Source organism: Nicotiana attenuata, unplaced genomic scaffold (assembly GCF_001879085.1).
Source record: "Nicotiana attenuata strain UT unplaced genomic scaffold, NIATTr2, whole genome shotgun sequence".
Lineage (NCBI taxonomy): Eukaryota > Viridiplantae > Streptophyta > Magnoliopsida > Solanales > Solanaceae > Nicotiana > Nicotiana attenuata.
This window is the reverse complement of record NW_017671671.1, coordinates 188,494-208,789: the sequence shown is the minus strand read 5'-3', so window position 1 is coordinate 208,789 and position 20,296 is coordinate 188,494. Positions and strand designations below refer to the sequence as shown.

Sequence of the window (20,296 nt, the reverse complement as noted above, 5' to 3'; positions counted from 1 at the left end):
GTGACATAAGGTCATTGCACCATCGATTAACATTATGGACATCATACCATCAATATGAACTTCACTAGGACTCAAGGATCATATATACTTTCTTGGAATAACTTTGTAAGGAAAGAATAACATGGACAACCTTAGTTGCTAGGAGTAGATTCATTATGAAATAGCGTATCGTTTATGTCCGTTTCAGTTTAGATCATGCCAAAAGAATGAAGGAAGAGCCTTACCATACCTTGTATATACTGCCCCAATCTCAAGCTATGCAATTTTCACGACTCCTTAGTCTACAATAAGAGAAACGATACTGTAGTTATCATTCAAGCGTCATAACTATTATGTATCGACCACAACCTATTTTACGATGAAACGGACAGCACCTCCCCTATATATATGACTTCACACAATTCCAAACAATCACCAAACAGCCCAAAAAACATCAATAATAATCATATTGAGCCTCCCAAAACAGTCCACGCACAACCTAATCACTTCATACATACGACGGCCACCGTAGTCGTGTCAAACGATCCGGAAATGTTACGAAGAACTACCAGCCCACAACCCTACATCTATATGGTGTTTTTCCACATCCTTCCTCCTCCAAAACTCCACAAAACAGTAGTAGAAGATACAACCCAATACCAACACGAAACAGCCCAAAAACAACGCACAACAAGTCGAATAATTCGAACTCACGGCTTCCAATCACCGTCCCGTGAGTTCTAGCTATTAGGAAATGAATTTATCAACATTCGTTCATATTTAAAAGCTTAAATACAGAAATAAGGCATTTTCTTAACTATTAAATACCTTCCAAAACTCCAACTACAAAGAAAAAGAGAGGCAATATAGCGATACTCACGTCGTGGGGATCGTTCTAGTGTTATTGCTTCGTGATTTTGTGCCTCGGATGATAATCTTGTTGGATAACCTTGTGGACAGCTTAAGGGTGAGGTTAGGGGTCTTATTTGGTCGAGCTCTCTGGAATTATGAAGAAAGAGACGACATAGGAAGATAAATATCCATTTTGGTTGAAAAGTCAAAAGGTGCTACTTGGCACCATCTCATTGGCCCTTTTTCAAATACCTATATCTTTTTATCCGGATATCGTATGAACGAACGGTTAAGAGTGTTGGAAACTAGATTCCAAGACCTTCAATTTGATATATAATATGTCCCAAAAAGACCTCATATAACACACGAAATCTATTGCTCAAAAAGCTTTAGTGACACACCTACTTGCCAACTATACAGTCTGTGCAGTCTTGCAAAACTGCAAATATCTCTCTACCCCGATGTCGTATCGAAGAACGGTTTAATGCATTGGAAACTAGACTCGTAGATCTTCAATTTGATATGTAGATCATCCATTGATTCCAAGTATATTGGGAGAAAAATGCATCTATATTTGACCTAAATGTCAGCAAATTATAAATGGAACTTGTGATGACCTTTTCCAACTTTTGTTCCACAACTCGCTTGACTTCAAAACATAACACCAACTATCGTACGACTAAAATAACTCATAATATAATCTCGTTATAATGTTAATAACCCTAGTATCACCCCAAAAGTACATGGTAAAATATTCCAACTTGTCGACTTTCGACGAAACTTATTTTCTTCAATTCGTTTAGCTTCTAAGCCTTCAAACCCTCTTGCTACTTGGTACTAATGATCTTAAATATTTGTAACCTCCACATTAACATGATGAACTAACTTTGTAAACTTTTAAAAGATGATTCCCTTTCTGAGCTCACATTAATTGACTTATGACGTACTCTTACATACGATAACACGGGGTGTAACATAGATGATCAGTGACTTGATTTTCTGTGCCCTTACGGTCACGAATTTCGAGGTCAAATTCTTGCAACAGCAGCACCCAACGAATCAGGCGCGGCTTAGACTCCTTCTTCTCAATTAGGTACCTGAGAGCTTCTTGGTCAGTGTATACAATTACCTTGGAACCAATCAGATATGATCAGAACTTGTCAAAAGCAAACACCACCGCTAACTTCTCCTTCTCCATCACAGTGTAGTTGAGCTGTGCACCGCTTAGCGTTCTGCTTGCGTAGTAAATCGGGTGCATCAGCTTATCCTTTCGCTGCCCCAAGACTGCTCCTATGGCGAAGTCGCTTGCGTCACACATGAGCTCAAATGGTTGCTCCCAGTTGGGGGCAACAATGATGGGTGCAGTTACCAACCTTTTTTCCAGTTCCTGAAATGGCAACCTGCAATCATTAGAAAACACAAAGGGCTGATCCTTTTCAAGGAGTTTGCATAATGGGTTAGCAATTTTGGAAAAATCTTTTATGAAACGCCGGTAGAACCCGGCGTGTCCAAGAAAACTTCTCACTGCCTTGACTGAAGTGGGCGGTGGTAGCTTCTCAATCACGTCAACCTTAGCATGGTCAACCTCAATTCCTTTACTGGACACTCGATGTCCCAGGACTATCCCTTCTTGTACCATAAAATGGAACTTCTCCCAGTTTAGCACTAAGTTTGTCTCCACATATCTTTTGAGCACTCTGCTTAAGTTGTGAAGACATTCTTCGAATGAATCTCCCACCACGGAGAAATCATCTATAAAGACCTCCATAATATCCTCCACCATATCTGTGAAGATGGCTAACATGCACCGTTGAAAAGTCGCTGGTGCATTGCAAAGCCCAAAAGGCATTCCAAAAGGCAAAGATGCCATACGGATAGGTGAAGGATGTTTTCTCTCTATCCTCGGGGGCTATTGATATCTGATTGTACCCCGAGTATCCATCTAAGAAACAAAAATGTGATCTCCCGACCAGCCTGTCCAACATTTGGTCAATGAAAGGCAAGGGAAAGTGGTCCTTTCGGGTGGCGGTGTTCAATTTCCGATAATCCATGCAAATTCGCCACCCTGTGACTGTACGAGTTGAGATCAACTCATTGTTCTCATTTTTCACAACAGTCATTCCCCCCTTTTTAGGCACACATTGGACAGGGCTGACCCAATTGCTATCAGAGATGGGGAAGATGATTCCCGCATCTAACCATTTGATCACCTCCTTCTTTACTACCTCTTTCATGTTTGGGTTCAGCCTTTGTTGATGTTCTCTGGAAGGTTTGTGCCCTTCTTCCAAGAGAATCTTATGCATACAGAAGGCTGGGATGATACCCTTTATGTATGCCATGGTCCAGCCAATGGCAGTCTTACTTTCCCGCAGTACCTGTAAGAGCTGTTCTACCTGCACATCTAGAAAACCGGATGATATAATAACAGGCAAAGTAGAGTCAGGGCCTAAGAAAACATACCTGAGGTGAGCTGGGAGTGGCTTCAGCTCCAGCTTGGGTGGTTCCTCTATTGATGGCTTTGCTGGAGGTGTAGCCCTTTTTCTAACTCAAGGGACTCGAACTGAGGTTCCCTTTTCCAGAATCCTTGGCCTTCAAGTGCCATGAACCATTCAGCTAACCCTTCACCATCCATCTCTTCTAAATTTGTCAAACATGCCTCTAATGGATCTTTAACAGTCAGAGTCACATCATCTTCTTGCAGGATCACATCTACTGCCTCCACTAGAGAGCAATTAGCATATTCACTGGGTCTCCTCATAGATTGCTGAACATTGAATATGACTTCTTCATCATTCAGTCGCATTTTTAATTCCCTAGTCTCACAATCGATCAATGTCTTCCAGTGGCCAAAAATGGTGTACCCAAAATGAGAGGTATCTCCTCATCTACCTGACAATCCAGAATAACAAAGTCTGCAGGGAACACAAACTTCCCCACTTGCACCAATACATCATCAAGAATACTTGTTGGCCTTTTTACCGTGCGGTCAGCCAGCTGTAGCAACATTGAGGTCGGTCTAGCTCTGCCAATTCCCAACTTGGTGTACACTGCCAGCGGCATCAGATTTATGTTGGCTCCCAAATCACATAATGCCTTTACAAAGGCATAACTCCCAATTGTGCATGGGATGGTGAAGCTACCTGGATCAGACATCTTTTGAGCCATCGGTCTTGTTACTACTGCGCTGCAGGTCTGTGTCAAAGTCAAAGTGGACAGATCCTGAAAATAAAACTTCTGTGACATTAGATCTTTCATCATCTTGGCATAGCCGGCCATCTTCCTCAGAGCATCCATCAAAGGAATATTCAACTGAATTTGCCGCAGCATCTCCATGAATTTCTTGTATTGGTCTGTCTTCTTTTGTTTTACCAGTCTCTGAGGGAAAGGTGCAGGTATCGCCCTTTGTGCATTGCTTGCTGGCTTCTCTCTGTTGGAATTTTCTGGCACAAGAGGTACCACCTGTTCTGCATCTTGCTCATTCATCTTTTCTTTGCCTTTTTCCTCCTGACTCTGCTCAACCACCACCTCAGTAAGCTCTGTTGGATCCTCCACCTCTAATGGCGCTGGAGTGACTGTCGTATTCTCCTTACTGGCTTGTATAATCTCTTGTTCTCTGTCTAAATCTCTTCCATTTCGGAGACTTACTGCCATCAGCTAATTCGGGTTTTGCTCCTTGGGGTTTATGTTTGTGTCTGCAGGCAAAGTTCCTTGAGGGCGGTTGTTTAGAGCAATGGACAACTGCCCCAGCTGCGTTTCAATTTTCTTTATGGCTGAGTCATGCACTGACAACTTTTCCTGCACTTTGTTATTTGTCCCAATGAGTTGCTGAAGCATACCCCTGATTTCCATCATGTTGTTGTCTTGCTGCTGAGGAGGTGGTTGATATGTTAATTGTTGCTGATTTTGCTGTTGATAGCCCTGTGGTCTCTGATATGGTACTGGCACTAGTTGGTTTTGAGGGTGCATACCCCCAGGCTGTTGAGTGTTAGGCCTGTACTGCTGATTTTGCTGCGGTCTCCATTGCTGTGCTCCTTGCCTCTGACCCCCCATAGTTGTTGACATAATTCATATCTTCCCTTGCCCCTTGATTTTCACCCTCTCCGCTCCATGAACACACATAAGACTGATTAATACAAGGTGTACACAGTCCTCCATTTGTTGTATCAACAATGTGCACCTGTTTTGTGCCCATCTCATCAATCTTCTTTGTCAATATGCTCATCTGGGTCATGAGTGTGGCCCTATTCTCTGCATGTGAATTGTTTGGGTCAAGAGGAACTGAGTGCACTATGGGTGACAGTGTTGTAGCTCTAGTGATCCACCCCGAATTTTGTGACATCTTGTCAAGAATGATTTTGCACTCGGTGAATGTCTTACTCAATAATGCACCTCTAGCTGAAGCATCCACATTTGCTTTTAAATTGTCAGCTAGCCCCATGTAGAATCTCTGGCCGAGCATCTGGTTTGGAATGCCATAGTGAGGACACTTCACTAGCATCCCTTTAAATCTTTCCCAAGTTTCTTGCAAGGACTCAGTTGGCTGCTGCTTAAACTGCAATATTTCATCAATCTGTCTTGCAGTCTTGTTTGGTGGATAGAACTTGTTCAGGAACTGCTTGACTAATTCCTCCCGGGTGGCAATGGAATTGATAGGGAGCGAATTTAACCAAGTCTGAGCTTCCCGGTCACAGAGAATGGGAACAGTAGCAGCTTGATAGCTTCCGGGGTCACATTTGGCTGCCTTTGGGTCACACAAATTGATAGAAAAATTTTTAGGTGCTGCTGAGGGTCTTCAATGTGCGATCCGGAGAACAATCCTTTATTCTGCAGTAGATGCAACATGTTGTTGGTTATCTGGAAGGTCTCCGCTTGAATTGCGGGCACAACTATGGCAGTGGCTAAGTTATCAGCTGTGGGTTGTGCCTAGTCATAAAGTGCAGCTTCGGGCACAAGAGGTGCCACTACTCTTACATTGGGGTTCGCTGGCAGATCCCCAACGTTTCCAATGATGTTTTTTGCGTCACCCGTGTCAAATTCGAGCTGCTGTGATTGTTGTGATTGTTGGAGCCTCTTGTTAGCACGGTTCAATGCCCTGAATGTTTTCTCGGGGTCTGAAAGTCCTTCTAGTAGTTCTCCAGTCCTCGAGGAACTTCTAGGAATACACCTGATTTTCACAAGAGTTCAAACGTTAGAATTTCAATGAACAGATTGGGTATAGAGAAAACTGACTACACTAAGAATTTTTGTACTTCTTTCAATTGTAATTGATAACACCATTAAATTCCCCGGCAACGGCGCCAAAATTTGATCACGCCAAACTATGCCTTGTAAAAGGACACGCGGACGTTGCAAATATAGTCTGGGTATTTAGGCCCAGAGTCGAACCCATAGGGAATTAACCTACCAATTACTTTCTTTGGATGTACTCAATTCTATGGAATCAACTTTCCCAAACTTTATAAATCACAGTTGATGGTATTACTAATAGTTAAGACTGAAAGTAAATAGACAGCTGAAAACTAAATATGCTTGATGTGTAAACAATTGGAATAAGATCTAAGGTAATGGTTTCCCCCGTTGTTGATTTCCTTGGTTGTATATGTCTTATAACTGACTTAGTTATCTCTATCAATCATGAACTCTCCAGCTACCATAAATCTTTCTCAAGCAATTATGATAATTTACTAGACGCACTCTCTCAAGCTACGCTAGCTAGATTCTCAATACAGTTCACTTAGATTGCACCGGAGGTATCGTTATCTCTAAACCAACCTCTAAACCCTCGGTTATGACTCTCGTCTATACTCCGGGAGTGATGTTTCAAACAGCTACCTAAATATGCACTCTCTCTCAAGCAGATACATACTAAATAGGGACGGATAATTGAGGGCCTTTTTAATTAACCACAATCAAAACGTAGATGAACAAATAGAGATTAAAACCAATCCGCAACTATATTAATATAACAACCAAGTTATCCCCAACGGGTTTCACCAAACCCTAGATTAAAGGATTTAGCTACCCATAACAACATACGATAAAACTACTAAATTATTCATAATGGAAGAATTGCAAGAAAAAGAGAAGAAATAAAGAACTATGATGGTTTGGGTGATCTCTCACACTTGTTCTTCTTCCCAAAGTAATCTCAAAACTAAGACTAAACTATTTTGGGCGAGTTTCTAAAGCTTATAAGGGTTTTACAAAAGTTTCCCCGAATTGACACTTTGGCCCCCAATTTTCAGATACGTGAACAGTTCACCGCGGCCGCGGTGTGGGCCGCGGTGTGGACCGCGGTCGACCGCGGTGAACACTGCCTGGGCCTATTTTTGTGCTGTCTCCGCTGTCCACCGCGGTCGCGGTGGACTTGTGTCCAGTCATTTTTCTTTTGCTTTTGTGTTCGGGTACTTCTCGAGCGGGTGTTTTCTTCACATTATTGCCTCCAAATGCTTCATATTGCTTCCTCACCTATGCTATTCCCTGCGAAACCAAATAACACTATTTAAAGTATTTTGTTGGAAATTTACCTTATAAAACAACAACAAATCATAAGCAATTAAGGTGTAAATATCAACTATATAGCCTACTATCAGGTACCTTTCCTTGGCCAAGGAAAAGGAGACCAATTCTCCTGAATCTACCAAAAAACAGAAACATTTTAGCTTAATTGCTTTGTTTTCGAATAATGTACTGAGTGCCTTTCTCGCCAATTCATCTGGCTTCAATAACTCAAATGCGTTAGTTGCTTTAGGCGTGATTAATAAATAAATAAATCATCATGGCCATGGGTATGATTCCCGTGGCATGGTCACGATACGTAATCCCCAATTCGGGCGTGCATTTCATGCGACTCGACCATAACAACTTTGAACTTTAATAAAAATAAACATGTCGCAAATTGCGGGTGCATTTCATGTAGCGTGATTTGCGGTGTGTTCCAAAACGGCAAGTGTACGACAATCGTAACTTGTTCAAGAAATAATTCCATAAATCCTAAAAAGCGGTTAAAATAATTAAAAAGCGGTGATAAAGTTAAAAATGCACAATAGGTTTAAAATATGTAGTAGATCAGATAATTAGGCCAATATTATTAGTTAAAGCGATCGTGCTCGAACCACGGAATCCGGGAATGCCTAACACCTTCTCCCCGCTTAAAAGAATTCCTTATCTAGAATTTCTGGTCGCAGACTTTAAAATAAAGTCTATTTCCTCGATTTGGGATTAAAAAAAAATAAACCAGTGACTTGGAACACAAACTAAACTATTCCAAGTGGCGACTCTAAATAAATAAATTAATCTCATTTCGATTAATGTCACTTTAATTGGAAAAACTCCCTTATATCCCTTTCGGGTGGTAAAAAGGAGGTGTGACAGCTCTGGCGACTCTGCTGGGGAAAAGAACCCAGAACTTCTGGTTCAGGGTTCAGAATTCGAGCTTAGAATAACTGTTATACTTGGCTTTTATCTATTATCTGATTTTTGCGTGTTTGAGCCTAATGTGCTAAATGAGCTTTTTACCGCTTTGATATTGATTGAACTGTATATAAAAACTGTTACGAAACCCTTCTCCCTGAGTCTTCTAAATAATCTGGGAATTGTGCACTTCGTGTGACTTCTTTTCTGTTAGAGTCATATCCCAATTTTAGAACGAGGTTCGGACAAGTTGCAAAGCCTGTGAAACTTCTGTATTCCCGGTGCGCTGCTCCCCTCGGCTCGAGTTGTCCGCTCGGGTAAGCCAGGTTTAGAACAATACACCCAGGTTTTAAACCTAGAATAACCTAGCCTCATGCTGGATCCCTAGTAGGTACGTTTGTTTGCATCACGTGCATCCGACTTTGGGGACTCAACACAGGGGTTGGGTCCGCTAGGACAGGTGTACCCAAATTAAAAAGACCATCCTGATGCATCTACATGCTATTTGCGCATCTGTTTGTTTCGGCTTGCATGTTGACCGGCTACTAGAATAGGGAAAGAAAATTAAAAAAAATCAAAAAACAAGAGTGAGAGGTAGGTATTTGAAAAATTCCGAAACTTTGCCGAAATTCTGGGAAAAAAAGGGAAAAGGAAAAAGACAAGGTCATTTCAAAATGAGCCCAAAATCTTCAAGTGCCATGTTTCCCCGTTCCGTCAAAATTGACCGAAATTCTCACCGGATGTGAGATACGTAAGCAAACCTCATCGGTTCCGGCCCTACTTTAAAAAATCCAAAATATTTTCCTTTAATTCCTTCTTTAGAAGTATTTCCTTAGAAAATTCAAAAAAAAAAAGGAGATTTTTAAACTCAAAAAATAAATAGTTTCCTTTTCATACGGGAAAAAAGAAGTAAAAATAAAAATCAATCAAAAATCAAAATTCAAAATACGGGTTTCCTTCATTTTGAAGTATTTTTTCCAAAAAATCCAAAAAAAAAAATCAGAAACAAAAATCCAAAAATACTCTTTTTTTCTTTAGAAGTCTTTCTTTTGTAAATGTCCATAAAAAATTGAGAAATAAAAGTCCAAAAATATTTTTGCTTTCCTTTAAAAGTACTTTCGTAAATTAGAACAGAAAAAAAAGAAGAGAAACTCAAAAATCCGAAATATTTTCTTATAAGTCCTTGTTTAAAAGTCTTTCTTTCAAAAAAATAATAATATTTTGAAAAATTGAAGTCCAAAAATATTTTCGCTTTTTTTTTAGAAGTACTTTTGTAAATAAAATAAATAAATAAAAAAAACTCAGAAATCCCAAAAATTTTCTTAAAAGTCCCTCTTTCGAAACTTAAGAGGCAACATCCAAAATCCAAAAAAATATTTTTTTTTCTTCTTTAGAAAAAGAGAAAACAAATGAAAATTCAAACAAAAGCATTTTCCTTTTACTTTTGAAATGTTCAAATCAAAAGAAAAGGAATTCTTAGAAGTCTTTCTTTCAAAAAATAAAAGAAAAATCAAAATCAAAAATCCAAAAAATATTTCCTTTCTTCTTTGAAAGCATTTCTTTATAAAATTCCAAAAAAAAAAAAATTGTTTTACTTTTCTCAAAGCTTTCATGGTCTGAATTTTACAAAAAGTAAACAAACAAAAAAAAGAAGTGTTAGCTCATTTACCTTGTTCCTGATCTTCCCGAACATCGCAAGATCTGATTCATGCGGCGTCATGATACGTAGGCAATCCTCATCGGATTCGATCATAGCTATAAAATTAACTGAGTGAAAAAAAAATTGAATAAAGAAGAAAGAAAAAAAATTGAGTGAAAAAGAAAGAAAAGTGAAAAAAAAGAGCGACATAAAATAAAAGAGTGACAAAAACAAAACAAAAAAATAAAAAGAAAAATGAAAAAGAGAGTGCCAATATAGAAGAGCGACAGAAACAAAACAAAAATCAAGAGTGATTAGAGAGAAGCAAAAATGAAGAAAAGAGGTGCAGATTGAAAAAAAAAAGGGTTAATTAAGGCCGGGATGAAACACGCAACTCGTTGAAACACATAGTAGAAACGTTTAATTGTCTAGGTGCATTGCATCCCAATATGCGATTTCCTATCTGTTAAACGTCTCAAAACTAACAAGGTTGTTGGGTGTGCAAATTAGCCATGTTCTGTTCAGGTGGTTGGTTTTGTTGGTAATCTGCCTTCCCATCCTTACTTCACAAGATCCAAAGGAAAGATTTCTATGTCCCTATGGCCTCTGAAAGCCATCTCCAAATCACCGATCCTGAGGATAGCCCAGCACCGGCTATTCCACAACTAGAATCAGCAGCTGCTGAAGAGAATAGGATGTTGCGTCTCCGCATATTGAAAATGTGGGATGCCTGGTCTAATGGTAGGGAACCGCCAAGTGCAATCCCTGGGTTCCCTGAGTTGATCCCCAGGTCAGGTGAGGTTACCAATACCCCTGTGCCCAACCCGCTCATCCCATGCGGGCACCCTCCAATGCCGTTCAATGTTCCGGAATGCCTTCTGTGGTTCGCCCCCAGGCGTCAATTTCATGGGCACCTCCAATATTGTTCTCTACAGCACCAGTCTGCACCAGAGCACAACCAACTTTACCACGACCGTATGTTGAGAGTCCAATGTTCACCTTTCAGGATCCACATCTTCAGTCAGAAATAGCATATGTGACCCCATACTCTTTCACTCAACCTCCGCAATATGATCACTCGGTGGAGCAAGAAAAAGGTTGTTAAAAATCCTGAGCAAGAGGAAATGGCTCGGAAGATGAAGAGCCTGGAACAAATCCTGAAAAACATGCAAGGTCTGAGTGTCCAAAAGAGTGTCTCATACTTTGACCTCTGTATGTTTCCCCATGTCCACTTGCCGGCTGGCTTCAAGATGCCAAATTTTGAAAAGTACGACGGGTACGGAGACCCGGTCGCTCACCTGAAACGATACTGTAACCAGTTGAGAGGCGCTGGTGGAAAAGAGGAGCTACTAATGGCCTATTTTGGGGAAAGCCTCACCGGAGTCGCTTCTGAGTGGTATACGGATCAAGAAATTACCCATTGGCACGTGTGGGACAATATGGCCTGAGATTTTGTCAGCCAGTTCCAGTATAATGTGGACATCGCTCCCGACAGAAACTCTTTGTCCAATTTGAAAAAGAAAACCGCGGCAAGCTTCCGCGAATATGCTGTCAAATGGCGTGAGAAAGCTACCAGGGTAAAGCCTCCAATGGACGAAATTGAAATGGTCACGGTCTTTCTACAGGCCCAAGAGGCGGACTACTTCCAGAAAATGATGTCCGCTATGGGAAAGCCGTTTGCTGAGGGGAGATGGTAGAAAGTGGGCTAAAAACAGGTCGAATCTTGACTCATGCCGCTTTTAAAGCCACATAACCAGATGTTCAAAATGGTTCAGAGGGTTTGATAAATGGAAGCAGGAGAGCAGAAAGAGCCATGATGGCTTCCAGCTCGATGGGGGCCCGCAGGTCATTCAGCCAATCATATATGCTTCCTGAGGTCCCTCAACATTATTATCCCCTTCAAGATGCCGCTTATGCCGTGGCACCGCCTCCTTATGCGGTAATGAACGTGCAACCTTACACGCGACCACAATATTATCCACAAAATCGAGCTCCACCTCCCAGAAATTCCCATCCTTACCAAACTCCATATAATCCTCAACCAAATGATCCCTAATACAATCCTCGCCCAAGAGAGCCTTTCAGAAAGAATCAGTCCACCCCTATTGGTGAATCGTATTCAAGCTTGTTCCAAAAGCTAATCAGGCTAGATCTATTACAGCTAGTGGCCCCGAACCGGCCGAACCCCGAGTCCCCAATGCACCGAGCTAATGCTAGATGTGAATACCACTCTAGAGCAGTGGGACACAGTACAGAGGACTGTTGGACCCTCGAAAGGGCAGTTGAAGATTTGATTGAAGCTGAGAGAATTGTTTTTAAGGATGAAGAAGCTCTTGATGTGATGAACAATCTGTTGTCTGCCCACAACAACGGGCCAATAGTCGGAATGATTTGTGAAGATGAGGAATTTGATCCAGCACTGAAGGCCATTGCAGGCATTGCCGAGACAGAAGAAAAGCTGAAAGACGGTCGCCAAGCCTGAAAGTTCCCCATCAGACGGGAGTCTCGGTAGTCAATCTTGCTATCCTTTCTGCGTCCGGATTATCTTAGGGTGTGATCCGGATGTTTTAATTTATTGTCTTACTTTCCGATATAAAGCCTTCTATCTTCAAAAAATTGAAAAACAAAATTAAAAAATCAAAAAATCAAAAAATCAAATGAAATTAATATATTTCATTGTCCAGGAATGTCTCTTTTCTTAATCTTGTCATTTCTCTTATTCTCTTTTTAGTTCTGTTAAATGCAGATTTCAATGACATGACGTGCTTGAGGACTTCATGCCCAGATCCTAAAATACTGTTAGATTTCGAAATAATGAATCAAGAATTAGATTGCAATGAAGATAAGTTTAAGGAAATAAAACAAAGAGTTGGAACAGCTAAAGGAAAATTGGCTCCAGATTGGAAAGATCCATACATGGAAACAAGGGTACTGCCAAAGAGAGCGTTGTACCTAGAAAACATCGAGGGCAATGTCCGAAACAACTGCCAATGCAAATGCAGCCAAAAGGTACTACGTTGGATCCTCTATATAACATATATGTTCTCCGGTTGGGGTGAAGAAGGCTTTTATTCTCGCTACTCAAACACTATCAACCCTTTGCAAACCCTTTAAGCCGGTTACTTTTTTTTGATTACCCTCTTTGGAACCTGAAAGTGCTACTGAAAAGAAATTGAAAAAAATGAAATAAAAAAATGAAAAGAGAAGAAAAAGCAAAATACAAAAAAGGGGAAGAAAAACAAAGAAAATGAAATGAAAAAAAAGGAGAGGAAAAAGGAAAGGAAAAAGATAGAGAAAACAAAACAAAAGAAAAACAAAAACAAAAGTTTCCCTAAACTACGTTTGACTTGATTCCGAAAGGATACGTAGGCAGCCTCTCTATGGGGTTCAGTCACACCAAAACAAAAATCCACATTCCCCCAAAAGTGAAACTGGGGCAGATGTTATAATGGTTCGGCGATGATCTCGCCTGAATGGTTCCAAAATTGTAATTCAGTCCAAATTACTTTTATCCAAATCCTTTCAAGTCCTTCCGATCAATCGGTGAGAATGTTCAAGGATCGGAGAATACAATTACTTAGATCTGACACAACAAAATGAGAGAAATAAAATGAGAGAGTCTTATCGGTGAAAACCCACACGGGCACCGTGAGGCGACAGTAAGCAAAGAAACTAAAATGAGAGAGTCTTGTTAGTGAAAACTCGCAAAGGGCACTATAAGGCGATGGTGAGAAGAGAAATGAGAGTGGTCAGCTCGTGAAAACCCGCAAAGGGCACCACCTATGGAAAAAGAAGATCTTCAGTCACTGATATTGACACAGTCCTGGGCAAGGTTTCTCGGTTTCGGGGCAAAAGTTGTGATGAATTTCTGAGAGTCGGACGGTTTGGACGGATCAGGAATCCAGTCCAAAAGGTGTCATGTTCATTGAAGTCCGCATGTACTCCCGATAAGTCCTTCTTTCCTTTCCACGAAAGGGACACTTCTTGTTTTAAACTCATTCTCCATTTCGTTGTTTGTTTTCTTTGAATCCCTTTCGGTTTAACTCTATTTCGAAACTAAGACAAAGAAAGGATGGTAATACTGATTTACAGGGCTTTCGTCTGACACGAGTTAATGTGCAAAAAGACACCCAGCCTCGTCAGGGGCATCAAGTTGATCTCGACTAGCCATGGCGGCCGATGCTTCGAAATCAAAACTCTTGGAAGGAGAAAGTCAAATTGAAGTGCCTATAAAGGTAAATGAAGTTGAAAAGGTTAAGTCCCACGTGGCTAACCATCTTGGCAAAGATTTGAGAAGCCAAAGGATCCCAAATGCTCTAAAACTAAAGTTGGAAGAAAGAAGCCGGAAATGAAAGGCCTATGAAGGCGAAATAAAGTTGAAAAAGGTTAAGTCCTACGCGATTAGCCGTTGAAGCAAAGTTTGAGGATCCAAAAGTTCCCTAATGCTTTGAAGTTAAAAAAAAAGAAAAACAACAAGTCAGAAAAGAAAGGCCTACAGAGGCAAAATAAAGTCGAAAAGGGTGAGTCCCGCCGACCAATCGTCATGGCAAAGTCTAGAAAAGCCAGAGTTCCAGGATCAGAAATGCAATCGGTATTCAAGAAACAACCAGTTGCAGATGAAAGGGGCCGAGATCAAATGGTTGAAATAATCAAGGCCACAAAGCCAACCACCGTTTCAAACTGACAAATTGTTCTTTGTTTGAAAAACAGGAAAGAGGTGCAATCCAAAAGCAACCTTGCAAGAAGCAGGTGCAACCAAAAAGAAACTGCGCAAGGGCTAGAAACAACTTTGCAGCAACAACCCAAAAGGGAAGTCTCCTCCAAAATTCTTTCCCGCATTTACTCATTCTATGAAATTAAAAAAAAGAGAAAAAAATGATGATGAAAATGGAAAAAAAAAAAAGAAGAAGAAAAGTTCAAAATCATGGTAGTATAGGGTCTCCAATCCCTAGCTGCGTCTTTTCCAACATAGGGTCCCATTCCCTAGTCGATGCCAGCATAACCTGGTAATCTTTCCAACATAGGGTTCCACCCCCTAGTTGATCCTGGCATAACCCGAGGACCTTTCCGGCATAACCCGATGACTTTTCCGGCATAACCCGTTTTCGACATAACCCGATGACTTTCCCGGCATAACCCGAGGACCTTTCCGGCAAAACCCGAGGACATTCCCGGCATAACCCGAGGACCTTTCCAGCATAACCCGATAACTTTCCCAACATAACCCGAGGACATTTCCCATATACCTTGATGACTTTCCCGGCATAACCCGAGGACCTTTCCGGCATAACCCGATGACTTTCCCGGCATAATCCGAGGACCTTTCCGGCATAACCCGATGACTTCCCCGGCATAACTCGATGACCTTTTTGGCAAAACCCGATGGCTTCCCCGGCATAACCCGAGGACCTTTCCGGCATAACCCGATGACTTCCCTGGCATAACCCGAGGACCTTTCCGGCATAACCCCGATGTACGGCATACTCCGATGACTTCCCCGGCATAACCCGAGGACCTTTCCGGCATAACCCGATGACTTCCCCGGCATAACCCGAGGACCTTTCCGGCATAACTCGATGACTTCCCTGGCATAACCCGAAGACCTTTCCGACATAACCCGATGACTTCCCCGGCATAACTCAAGGACCTTTCCGGCATAACCCGAAGGCTTCCCTGGCATAACCTGAGGACCTTTCCGACATGACCCGATGACTTTCCCGGCATAACCCAAGGACCTTTCCGGCATAACCAATTGACTTTCCCAGCATAACCCGAGAACTTTTCCGGCATAACCCGATGATTTTTCCAGCATAACATGGGAATTTTTTCCAACATAGGGTCCCATTCCCTAGCTGATGCCAGCATAACCTGGTAATTTTTTCCAACATAGGGTCCTACTCCCTAGCTTTTCCAGCATAACCTGGTAATCTTTTCCGGTACAGGGTCCAATTCCTTAGTTGATACCAGCATAATCTGGTAATCTTTCCAACTTTATTACCTCCGATCCCATTTGATTTCCTTTTAGATATAGGGCTCCACTCCTTAATCTCTTTTCTCCCAAGGATACACAATCCTGATTTTATTGCTTTCAATAACGAAGTAGTTTAGATTTTGTTACAATAACTCACAAAATTTTCCTAGTGAAAACTGGGGCAGAAAATTTCGTTCGTTTGTTTGTTTTGGTGCCTGAGCAGGTTTTTACCATGAGGCATGTCACGATACGGATTTCCTACCCTCGAGGGTCGTGATGGCGCCTACTAATAGGAGCTAGGCAAGCCAACTTAATTAACAAATTCATTAAACACATGTTCCTTTTTAACAATTAACGACATTAAATAAAGGTGACGGAATTAAAATCATAGGCGAAAGACTTAAATGTAGATAGATGATCGATAATACAGAAGTTCCAACACATATATCTCTACCCCGGGACTGGAGTCACATACTCACGAATATCTAAGGAGTACTACATACAAAGTCTGAAATAAACATAATCTGTTTATCTCGGGTACAATGAGAGGACAGCCAAATATAAAGATAGAAGGGAGACGCCAGGCCTGCGGACGCCTGCAAGCTACCTCGGGTCTCTCTGGACTGAAGGTTCGCCCTCGAGCTAATGCTGCTGCTGCTGCTCAATACCTGGACCTGTGCAAAAATGCACAGAGTGTAGCATCAGCACAACCGACCCCATGTGCTGGTAAGTGCCTAGCCTAACCCCGGCGAAGTAGTGACGAGGCTAGACTGGACCTCACATAAACCTGTGCAATTAATAATATACAGCAGAAATCGAAGTACAAGGCAACTAACAGTATGGGAGGGGAAACATGTTGTGGGGAGATAACAATATTAATAGTAAATCCCATGTAATCAATCCAGGTGCAATTTATAATTTTCGACGATCAAGAAAACTAATACCAACACTAAGCACATTTGTATCACTAACTGTTGCGGCGCGCAACCCGGCCCTATTATATCTCAACACTGTTGCGGCGTGCAACCCGATCCACAATTATTATTGTTGCGGCGTGCAACCCGATCCACAATTATCACTGTTGCGGCGTGCAACCCGATCCACAATTATCACTGTTGCGGCGTGCAACCCGATCCTCATATAACATTGTTGCGGCGCGCAACCCGATCCGTAATGTATACCTTTCAATCTTGCCCAAGCAACAGTCACAAATAAAGGCAAGGGAGTAAACAAGTATTTGGAAGGAAATCCCAACAAGGGTACACAAACAACCAATAACAACCATGCAAGAGTAAATCGTTATTTCTCTTTTTCTTTCATTTTCATATCCTAGTTCTCATTAGCACTCGTGTCAAGCTCCAAGGCATTTCTCATTTCATATGCTCTCACCATTTGTATTTCAGACCGAGCCAATGCTCCACGAAGTTCCACAATCACAATATCTTTCACAAGGTGTTTACAACGCATAGAAGCCATCAATTAAGCATGGAAGGCATAACAATATCCAAACAATCCACATATAAGGACTCACGGTCATGCTAGACCCCAATGTATAGGAACTCGTCACCATGCCTATACATCGTACTCGATCATTTAGCAATTAGCAAACAAGACTCGGCTCCTATTCCCTCAAGCTAGGGTTAAACCAAACACTTACCTCAACTTCCACGGCCAATACAATCCTCCACAATCGCTTTCCCTCTCGAATTCGGCTCCAACTCAACCAAATCTATGCAACAAGGACTTCATGATATCAATATGTGCTAAACAAATCAAACCCAATGATTAACTATAACTTTTTCATCAGTTTACCCCGAAAGGTCAAAAATGCCCCCGGGCCCACATGGTCAAAACCCGAGGTTCGAACCAAAAACCCGATTGCCCATTCCCCCATGAACTCAAATATGTAAGTTATTTTGGAATCGGACCTCGAATTGAGGTCCAAAACCCCCAATTTTAGAAAACATAGGTTCTACCCTAAATTCCCAATTTCCCCATTAAAATCGTTTTTTTTTAAGTTGAAATTATGTTTAAGGATGTTAAGGAGTATAGAAAATCAGTTAGAAATCACTTACCAATCGTTTTGAAGAAGTAGAATCGTTTGGAAAATCGCCTCTTATGTTTTGGGTTTTGAAAAAGTGAAAAATGACTGAAAATCCCGACTTTATATACTGTACTGAAGACCCGGCGCGGACCGCACAAACATGCCCCGCGGCCGCGCCGAGGAAGAGTGGGGAAACCACTCTCTGAACATACCCAGCGCGGACAGCACTGTTTTGGAGCGCGACCGCGATGGAGGAATGAACCCAAATCCCACTCTCTGAATCTCCCAGCGCGGACCGCGCTGATTAGTCACGCGGCCGCGCTGGTCGACTTGAACCACTGGCCCTCTGAACCTAGCCACGCGGACCGCGCAAGAACGCACCGCGGCCGCGCGGCTTCCAGCGCGGACCGCGCTGAAATGATCGCGGCCGCGCTGGGGACCTGCAACACCTGAACCTGCAACCATCTGATATTTCTAGCCTAAGACCTCCCGGGACCTACTCAAACTCACCCGAGCCCTCGGGGCTCCAAACCGAACATACATATAAACTCAAAAACATCCTACGGACTCATCCGTGCGATCAAATCGCCCAAACAACATCATAATCATCAAATTAGGCCCCAAGACCCAGGATTTCCTTCCAATTTTCATAAACCATCAAGTTTAGAGTTTTTAGTCCAAAATACGTCAAACGACGTCCAAATTCAACCAAACTTTACAGAAAGTACTTAAGCCGTATATAAGACTTGTACCGGGCGTCGGAACCAAAATACGAGCCCGATACCATAGTCTTTTAATCAAATTTCATATCAAATTTCCTTAATTATTTCCAAAAAAACAATTTCACACAAAAATTCATTTCCCGGGCTTGGGACCTCGGAATTTGATTCCGGGCATACACCCAAGTCCCATATTTTTCTACGGACCCTCTGGGACCGTCAAATCACGGGTCCGGGTCCATTTGCCCAAAACGTTGACCGAAGTCAAACTTAATCAATTAAATACCAAGATTTAACCATTTTTCTCACAGATTTCATATTTAAACTTTTCCGGCTACGTGTACCGGACTGCGCACATAACTCGAGGCAACCCCAAATGATGTTTCCAGGGCCTCATAAGTACAGAGGGAGTAGGAATACAGGTGATGACTCTTTGGGTCGTCACAAGGCACAAGTTTCGAGGCGACCAAAAGAAGAAGTCTCGATTCAAATAAAATAAAAGAAAAACAAGAAAAGAAGTGAACTCTAAGTGTAGAAGCGGAGAAAAGATGAGGACTGCTCAAGATATGATTGAAGTCACAAACTTTGCATGTCCCGCCTTGATCCGAAAAGCTGAAGAAGAATGAACCAGCGGTTGCAGCTAACGAGCATCAAGATTCAAATCAGAGTCTACAAGAAGAACCAGCCAAGACTCAAGATCAAGCTTTAGAGGGTTTATAGATAGGAATCTTGTAACTCATAGTTGATAGGCTTAGCTAGTTTAGCTTTTCATCTTTCATTTTGGTGTAATAAGGAGCTCAGCAAGCAGAAACAGCAGCAACAGCAGTGAAATCACAGTTTCTCGGTAGCCCCAGCTACCAAAACTTCCAGAACTATACTGACCTGATTCCTTTATAGCCAAGGATATGTAGGCAACCTCCGAAGCAAGGTTCGGTTAGACTTTTTCAAAAAAATGCACCAAATGGAGTTTCAAGTGGGCAAAAGTTGCTCGTGGTTGCTCACTTTATCTTTGTCCGAAAACTCTTCATGTTTCCGAGCAAAGAGGGGCAGCTGTGAGCACCTAATTTTTGCCCTACATGAAAATAACTCCTAAAAATAGACCAAAAATAATTTTAATTGTTTTTTTGGAGTTTTTCTTTAACATGCATGATAAATGTTTTTAAAATCATAGAAAAATCATAAAATTTATCACGTTTTAATTTCATGCCATCTTAGGTTCAATTTTCATGTAGGAGTTAATTTTATTAAGCAAAATAAAATCACAAAAAATGGTTATTTTTACATATTTAGATTTTAGCCTTTAAAATTAGCATTTTTCTTTAGTTTTCAGTTAATTAGTTATTTTAATGTTAAAAATAGATAAAGAATTTTAATTTATACAAAAATAGATTGATTTAGGATTTTAATTAATTAAAGAAAAGAAAAAGGAAAAAAACAAAGAAAAGGAAAATAGGAAGAATATATTTTGGTCTTGTTTCTTTTAAAATTGGGCCAATTCCTAAAATGGCCCAATTAATTCTTAAGACCCAAATCCTTTCAAACCCAAGATTGTCCAAAGCCCACCCACCTAAAATCCTCACTAAATAATCCCTTCCCCTTTTATTTTTAGAGATAGACATTAGAAGACCTAAAAATTGGAGACCCTACCCTTAGAGAAAGAGAAAAAACGGCGCATCTGA

At 41.3% G+C, this 20,296-nt stretch overlaps 1 protein-coding gene and 1 long non-coding RNA gene across 2 annotated transcripts in view; one reads left to right on the top strand and one right to left on the bottom strand.

Annotated features, from left to right (window-relative positions):
• Window positions 1–268: 268 nt before the first annotated feature.
• Window positions 269–1,048, bottom strand: LOC109209611. The gene is made up of 2 exons (XR_002065393.1): window positions 860–1,048; window positions 269–281 (listed from the first exon to the last, which is right to left on the bottom strand). It is a non-coding gene; the product is annotated as an uncharacterized LOC109209611 (long non-coding RNA).
• Window positions 1,049–10,482: 9,434 nt separating this feature from the next.
• LOC109209609 overlaps window positions 10,483–20,296 on the top strand; it is a 29,533-nt gene continuing 19,719 nt past the window's right edge. Inside the window, exon 1 of the mRNA XM_019372917.1 lies at window positions 10,483–10,624. Coding sequence (XP_019228462.1) covers window positions 10,483–10,624 — 142 coding nt within the window. The remainder of the gene's footprint in view (window positions 10,625–20,296) is intronic.